The sequence below is a fragment of the Elephantulus edwardii genome, unplaced genomic scaffold, assembly GCF_000299155.1.
Source record: "Elephantulus edwardii isolate Elephantulus edwardi_28Jun2011 unplaced genomic scaffold, EleEdw1.0 scaffold00049, whole genome shotgun sequence".
Classification (NCBI taxonomy): Eukaryota; Metazoa; Chordata; class Mammalia; order Macroscelidea; family Macroscelididae; genus Elephantulus; species Elephantulus edwardii.
This window is the reverse complement of record NW_006399799.1, coordinates 6,026,361-6,035,155: the sequence shown is the minus strand read 5'-3', so window position 1 is coordinate 6,035,155 and position 8,795 is coordinate 6,026,361. Positions and strand designations below refer to the sequence as shown.

Below are 8,795 nucleotides of genomic sequence, written 5' to 3'. Positions count from 1 at the left end.
TTGTGACCACGGAAATCACGATTCTGATATACTCTTGGGTGATTTCTTTCTCTGTTATGTGCTGGAGAATATGATCTGGAACGAGACCTAGAACTGAAAAGGGGAGGAAAAGGGAAAACTATTTGAATTTATGAGCGAAGCATTTTTATTTAAGAAAAACCTGTAAACAAAGGCAACATTTTGAACTCTCTCTCATCTGTTCTAGTAGTCATTTATTCATTTTCCATTTTATTTTCTGAGTAGAGATACAAACTACTTGTCTGTATTAAGTAGAAAGACACAGATAAGGAGTAATGACAAGACAATGAGATGGCTTAACACGTTGCCACACAGTTTTTAAACTGACGACCGTGCTTAGAAACACATTTGCCATCATTTGCGGCAATGTGTTAATAATGCGACACATTTAAAGTGAAGATATATTTCTAAAGTGACTAAAAGAATTTAAAAAAAGTCTCAATGGTGTGTGAACTAAGCAAAGAGCATTTTAATCTAGGGAGTTTCATAGGTACAGGAGACTTTAAGGGACTTGGAGTCTTTAGCAAGAAATGCAAGTCAGACAGGTCTGTGGGTTCAGTGTTAGAACACTCCACACTTTGCCATTCTGACCTTTCTATCTGTGTAATGCTAATATATTAATTTCTACTGAGAAGTTGTTTCTGAAAAACATAGTTACAATAGGTCTACAGCAAGGAACACTTAAATAGGAACTTAGGGAAATGTATTTGTTCAAAGTATAAAGAATTTACTAAAACTGAATCAGTAAAACATACAAATATTGAGTGGGGACCTGGTCAAGATTCTACCATTCAGAAGGCCAAATATCTATGGCTGAGCTTCATCAACATATCTAAGCGCCACAAGAGGGCACTATTTGATCGTATGTACTGAAACACTGAGCTAAGAGAAAAACTATAGACTCCTCACCCAGTTTGCACATTTTATAAGTCAATCTGAAGCCTATCACTGTAATTTTCATTGAATAACATAGAAGTCTAATGTGTTAAGAACCTCAAAGGCAAGTGGTCAAATCCACCAACTGCTCCGTGGGAGGATAGGCAATCTCCTGTGTGATTCACTGCCTCTGATAATCTGCTAGTGTCAGCTATGAGTTGGTTCAGACTCAATGGGACACAACAATTTACAAAAGGTATATTTCTAGAACCACAGGATTCAACAGTACGCAAATTTGGTAAAAGCTTCATATTCACAAATGTCAGGCCAGGAAGCTCTGTTTTCCCCAAAATGTCCAAACTATATTTGTTGTAAAAACCCAGTAGGGTTCTTGGGTATCAGTATCACTTGTCAATTACAGACTATCACTCATATGAGTCATAGTCCTAATTATCTTTCCCTCTGATTTTTAAGTCAGAACCAACTGACAACTGAGCCTCTAGAAGGCTCTTAAGACTGTAAATCACACTGGAGATTGCCCCTGCAGAGCCGCTGGTAGATTCAAACTACCAGAAAGGAGGGGCCTTTCAATCTGCAGCATTACTTCCCGTCTAGGCCACCAGAGCTCCCTACTCTTTAGCAGTTGGTTAGAAAGACTTCCTATAAACTCTTTACATTAATAGTTTATATGTAGAATTTAAAAAACCCAAACAATTAATGGGCAAGAATCAAGGCACTTTTGTTGTTTTAAAAAGCCTCATTCAGTACAACCATTCTGGAAGGCAGTTTGGTGCTTCCTCAAAAAGCTCAACAAAGAAATTCCATATGACCCAGCTGTTCTACTACTTGGAATATACCCTGAGAAAATGAGAAGTGAGGCACAAACTGAGACTTGAAGACCAAAATTCATAGCAGCATTATTCACCACTGCAAAAACATGGAAACAGTCCAACTACAAAAGAATGGATTGAGAAATTATGGTACATTCACACAATGTAATACTATGCAGCATACAGGAGCAATGATTTTGTAAATTATTACCTAACTTGGGAGGGACTGAAGAGCATTAAGCTGAGTGAACTAACTCGGTCCCACAAGGATAAATATGGTATAAAACCATTATTGTAGAATGAGTATAAGGATCCAAGAGGGGTGGGAGAGGGTGGAAGCAGAGGGATGAGGATGTGCAGGGGAAGGGAGCCATTAATCATGAGACTGTACAATTTTGTTGGGTGGGGGGATGAAGGGAACTGAAAGACTTTGTTCTTGAAAACAATGTATTCAAATTTTGTAAATAAACTAGTAAAAATAAAAATAAAATAAAAAAACCAACCAAAAAAACTCTCAGCCCATTCAGTAAGTGAGTTAGGTTAAACAAAGCAACTTGTTTAAAGTTTAAAGGTAAAGTGAACGATAAAGTCTATAAAATAAAAACTTTATATTCCAGTTCAGATAAAGTGGGATTTTCTACTATTGTTATTAGCCTTTACACTTGTTATCTATCCCAAGAACAAGAGCAACTATTACATCTTACTGCTGCTTGTAAAGGTTTCTATTTAAGTACAATTAAAAAGAACTTACTTACCTTTCACACTTTTTCATTCAGCATACAGTAACAACAATTTAAGAAAAGAAGAAAGAGGCAGATGCAGGCTATGAGATTGAATATGATCAGATTAAAAGGCTATACTTGAAGGAGGTGATCCACCACCAACACTAAGGAGGGTTTAATTTCATTTTCCCATCCTCAAAGGTTGCTGCTGCTTCTGTTAGCAATTACTAGTGAGGGCTCTGTGGCATACTGCATCCAAAACCAGCAGTCATTGCACAGATGCAGGAATGTGAGTCTCTGCAGATTGCAAATGAAGTTATTTACCAGAAGTCACTTAAGAGGATACAGTCTGTGAAATACAAGGAAACAATCAATATTCTCCAAATCTGTACAACCCTGCAGTTAGTTAATTTAAAGGCATGGTTTCTCAAACTATCTGAATAACGCACTTTCCTTGTAGGAGGGTGAAACAAACCACCTCCAAAATGACCATCTTCTAGGTATAAGACGGCACATGAGTGCCTTGTAGGTTCATCTCAGCACATCCTGGCTGCCTAAGGTATTTCTCCCTACTATGCCAAGTCTATATGACCATGCCAAATGATCTGCAAAACGAGGAGAAAAAAGATCTGTTCAGACAGATCTTTTCAGTTTTTGGGGTTGCCACAAATATTTCAGAGTTGATTATAATTTTCAATTTGGTTTATGTCCATTCAACTTTGTCTCTTAGTTGTGGTTGTTTCTGAACCAATTGCTTTGTTTTCATTTTATTAGGTTAAGTTAGAAAGTGATGCCTTTCAGAAGCGAAAACACAGGTTAGGCTTCAAATACTCAAGTCAAGGCACAAAGTAGGGAGTTACTAAAGTCTAGGCTTTTCTCATTCTTTTTGGAGGAATAAGGAAGTGGGATGGACTTTTACTTAAAAGGAATCTGATGCAATAGCTTACCATAAGGCTGAAATTAAAAAAGTCTGAAAATATATGCCAAAAAACATGAGAAAAAGAAATCAAACGGCTTCTTATCCTCAGGGAAAAAAAAATCTATTTTAAAATACACACATATGCATATTATGCAGTCTTCCTGCCTGAGAGACAAATTCAAAGTTTAAAACTTTCCATTCTAAAACCCCCCCAATTTTAGAATCCATTATGTATTACATCAGTATTTACATATAGCTAATTTCTGTTCAAGCTCTGACCTGAAATGAATTTTTAAATTGAAGTCTCAAGATCCCCTTTAAGCATGCGTTCTTGTTGGCAAAAGGAAACAAACAAACCAATAAGCAAAAACACCCCCCAACAATCCACTAGCCATCTTAAGAGACTAAAATAAAAAAAGAAAAACTTAAAAAGTTTCTGTGGTTTAAATTTTTGTAATGAGTTTGCCTAAGAAAAAAAGGTTCTAGATATTCAACTGAAATAAACATCAAGACCGCTAAGTGGCAAACAGAATTATCTTACGCAGTATATTATTTTGATAAAAAAAGTGAAATTGTACAAAAAATATCTCTCTTTAGGGTTTAAATTAATCAACATTTCCCAAAATAATTTGAAAACTTGTATCTACTAAGAAGTTCTGTTCAAATCCACCAGATACTCTGCTGGAGAAGGAGGGACAATCTCCTCCTGTACCAGTCAGATCTGATTTGATGGTACACACAGAAAAATAATAAAATAATTAAAAAAATAAAAAGAAGAGGTTCTTACCTAGCCAGAAAACTCTTTTGAAAGAATGAAAAACCCAACTTATAACACACCAAAATAGGAGAGATGCTGGAAGTTTGGTATCCTATTCTAAGACATAAACTGAAATAGGGAAATTTACCTAAAGCATGAAGCATACAGAATTTAAAACAATTATGGTATTTAGATAAGACAAAGTGAATTCTACAAACAATTTTTAGAGCGTTTCAAGAAGTGGTTTGTTTTGGTTTTTTTTTTTTACAAAGGAGATGCAGCTTGCTAGTAATTGACACTCTAGGTGTATCTTCTCAGCAGGTAAAAGCTTTGTTCCCTTGTAATGCTAATCATCCCCAGGAGGGACGGGTCCTTGGAGAGGGACATCATGCTTGGAGGGTGGAGGGGCGGCACAGGAGGAGAAGAAGACCCTCTATGAGATGGATTGACTCGGTGACTGGGGTAATCAGGATGGGTGTGTCGGAGGCAGTGTGGTTGGCACAGGATAGAGCAGGGTTTAGGGCTGTTGTGCATAGGGTCGCTATGAGTCGCAAAAGACTCGATGGCACATAACAACAACAACGCTAATCATAATCCTAATGCTTTTCTTTACTAAAGGAAACAAACTTTGGTCCAAGCCTCCAAACAGTTCAGAAGCAAGCAGCTCAAATAAAAAATAAATGGTCTTTATTCCAAAGTGGATGGGAAAGAAAATGTGTTAGCAGAGAAAAAAAAGTAATTAAGCAAAAGCACAGCGTTAAAATTATTATGCATTTGTATTGTTTGAAGAAACTTGGAATCTCTTAAAAGTCTAATCCTCCACCTCAAACCAACTCCCAATCCGTTTGACACTTAAAACAATCTAACAAAAGATCTCCAAAAATCCAAATAAACAGATATTATTATCTCAAACATGCCACCCCATTACCTTAGTCTGCGCTTCCTTGAACGAGATACAGATCGACTTCGGGATCTTGACTTTGAAAATGAACGAGAACGAGATCTTGATCCAGATCTTGAACGAGAAGAGCGAGATCCAGACTTGGATTTATTTGTTTTTGACATCTCTGAAAGGAGGGTCACTTTTCAATTACACCTAAAACAAAGAACATATTCAAATTAGCTTCTTTGTAAAATAGAACTTTTCTGGACACTTAGAATCTTAACAATTAAGTTGTAAATGGCATAAAAAAACCCCCAGCCCACCAACTTGATCCTTTCATCAAAACCAATTTCTAGGCAGTAAAACTCTCACACAGACTAAGTCACAGAATCAAAAGAAGAAATCTAACAATCCTAACCGAAAGAAGCCTGGTGAGCTGTTAAAGGCAAGACAGCAGCAGCTCAAACTCAACAGCTGCCTCATGAAGGAGAAAACAGGAGAGTCTCCTTCCGTAAAGATTTATATCCTTGGAAACACGATTACAGCATTGGAAATAGTCACAATGAATATAGAGACTTGAGAGCAGGGACTTAGTTTTGAGGGTTTTAACCCTAACTGAGGATCACTATGAAAGGCTGGTAAGAATGAAGGGAGTTCTCAGTGATTTGATAGTCTTTTCTCAATAAGCAGACACATTTTCAGAACTAAATCAACTGTTATTAAAAAATACTATAATGGCTAGAGACAGGTTTAATAGTTTCAACAATAAAGAAAAACTATACAAATTTTATTTTAGTTATAGGGTATACGTGTGTGTGTGCGCGCGCGCGCGCGCATAAATTCTGTTCTTCCTCTACAACAAGACTGTCAAAGTCATGAGTACACTCTTTAATTATTTTTTTTTTTAATTTTTTATTTTATTATTTTGTGTGTGTGTACACCGTCAAATGGGATCTGACTGGTACAGGAGGAGATTGCCCTTCCTTCTCCAACAGAACATCTGGTGGGTTCAAACCATGTTATTTCTGGGATTGCAGTGCAGCTTCTTGCCACTAGGCCACCAGAGCACCCACTCTTTATTATTTTAACACTTTAATCCTCAAACTGACTTTCAAATAACAGACTGAAAGAAAAGAAGATATTCTCAAATATTCTAACATCAGTAGTTCCCAATTTGTTGCAAAGTTCCATTCCAAGGATTCTATAGTAAGTCCATTTTCACTATTATTAGTTTCTATTATCAGTATCTTTATAAAAGCGTAACAACATTTATGAATATCAGAAAATGATTACTATTAGCAAATTACACACTGTAACAGTACATATTATACTTAAGGGGGGAAGACTGTAATTCCTCATAATTCAAATACAGTGTAAGTCAGCTACCATTTGTACTCTGCTCTATAAAATATAGGATGTTAATTCACAAATAATTTCTAAAGTGCACAGTCTTCATTAACTTCAAGACTCAAATTTCTTACCTGGGCTTTTACTATTAAGCACTTTAAAGCTCTTGCAGCCTCTATCCATTACCCAATTCTAATACTGCTTCCACAACCTTTTACAGACGAAATTAAGATTATGACTAACAGATCTAAGTATACACCACAACAGCAATCCTATCAGGTTAGACAGACTGAAGGAAACCAAGAAAAGAAGGCTGTCTGCCTCTTGAAATCCAACAAGTAGGAAAGAAAGAGGCCATTGGAACTTAATCTATTTCCAGAAAGGAAAAGGATTATCCCTCAACGTGCTCTGAAATCAGCACTGCTGGAAGTAGCACAGGAAAGATGTTTTACAGAGAGGGGGGGCTCTGTGAGTTTTAAAGAATCGGATCTAACTTGTTCTGGAGTGTGAAGCTGCAAAGGGAATGTTGTTGTTAGGAACTACTGAATATGACTCACAGCGACCCTATGAACACATCTAAACCCTGTCCTATCCTGTAACCATCCTCACCAGTCTCTGACACATTCAAGCTTATAGCTGCAGTCCTTTTGTCAACTCACTTGGTGAGGGTCTTCCTCTTCCGTCCCTTCAACGTTCATGATATCCCTCTCCAAGAAATAGCTTCTCCTACCGACATGTCCAAAATAAGTGAGACGAAGTTCTGTCTTCTTTGCATCCAACAAGCACTCTGACTGCGTTTTCTCCAAGTCATATCTGTTCCTTTGGCAGCCCATGGGATATTAGTACTCTTCTCCAACACCACACTACTAATTTTTTTTTTCATCTTTATACATTGTCCAGAACTCAGATACATAACCAAGTGACTGAAATGACCGTGACCTGAATCAGGTATACTTCACTCCTCAAACTGACATCACTGTTGTTGTCAGGTGCCATCAAGTTGAATACACCCCACAGTGACTCTATGAACAGCTCTAAACCCTGTCCTATCTTATGCCCTCCTATTTCCTGAAGCACTAGAGCCCATAGTAGCACTGTGTCAATATACATGGTTGAGGGTCTTCCCCACTCTCGCTGACCTTTCCAAGCATGATATTCCCCTCTGAGGGATAGCCTCTGCTAGAAACATGCCTGAAATATGTGAGACGAAGCTTTACCATTTTTGCCTCTATGGAGCACTCTGGCTATATTTTTCCCAAGACATATTTGTTTGTTCTTTTGGCAGTTCATGAGATACTCAGTACACCAGGCATCAATTATTCTTCTGTAATTCTTATTAACTGTCCAGCTCTCAGATGCATAGCAAGTAACTGGAAAGACCATGGCCTGAATCAGATGTACCTTAGTCCCCAAACTGACATCATTTCTCCTAATTTGGAGAGGTTTTTAAATACAGACTTTTCCAGTACAATACGTCTCCTGATTTCCTGAGTGATGGTACCAATGGTGTTGACTGTGGATCCAAGAGAGACAAAATCATTTAAGCAACTTCAATCTTTTCTCCATCTAACACGATGTTGTCTACAGGTCCAGTGGTAAGAATTTTCATCTTAATACTGAGATGCAATCAACTTGGAAGGCTGTGTTCTCTCATCTTCTGGAACAAGTGCTTCAAGTCTTTCCAATTTCCAGCATGCAAGGTTATGACCATCTGCATAATGCAGGTTATTGATGAGTATTCCTCTAACTTGATGCCACATTCTTCTTCATAGAGTTCAGCTCCTTGAATAATTTGCTCACCATGCAGATTGAATAGGTATGGAGAACAGATACATCCCTGACACAAACCTTTCTTAATTTTTTTTTTTTATTTTTTTGTGTGCGTGTACCGTCAAATCAGATCTGACTGGTACAGGAGGATATTGCGCCTCCTTCTCCGGCAGAGCATCTGGTGGATTCGAACTCTGTTCCTCTGGGATTGCAGTGCAGCTTCTTGCCACTAGGCCACCAGAGAAACCTTTCTTAATTTTAAACCATGTAATATCCCTTGCTCTCTTTGCATGACAGTCTTTGGTCTACATATTGGTTTTACATGAACACAATAAAGTGTTCTGGGATTCCCATTCTCAATGTTAGCCATAACTTGTTATGAGCCACAGAGTAAAAAATGCCTTTATATAATCAATAAAGCACAAATAAACATTCTTCTGGCATTCTCCGCTTTCAGGCAGGATTCATATGACACCAGCAATGATATTTCTGGTACAACAGCTTCTTCTAAATCTTTGAATTTCAAAGTTTAAACTTTTGGCAGTTTTCTGCCTATGTACTGTTCTAGCTGGTTTTGAATGATCTTCAGCAGTGTTCTGCTTGTTGTTGTTGTCATGTGCCGTCGAGTCGTTTGAGACTTATAGCGACCCTATGTACAACAGCCCTAAACCCT

At 37.6% G+C, this 8,795-nt stretch overlaps 1 protein-coding gene across 1 annotated transcript in view; it reads right to left on the bottom strand.

Moving 5' to 3' along the window:
- THRAP3 (thyroid hormone receptor associated protein 3) overlaps positions 1 to 5,187 on the bottom strand; it is a 19,241-nt gene extending 14,054 nt beyond the window's left edge. The window contains exon 1 of the mRNA XM_006886583.1: positions 5,051 to 5,187. Coding sequence (XP_006886645.1) covers positions 5,051 to 5,187 — 137 coding nt within the window. The remainder of the gene's footprint in view (positions 1 to 5,050) is intronic.
- Positions 5,188 to 8,795: the final 3,608 nt, after the last annotated feature.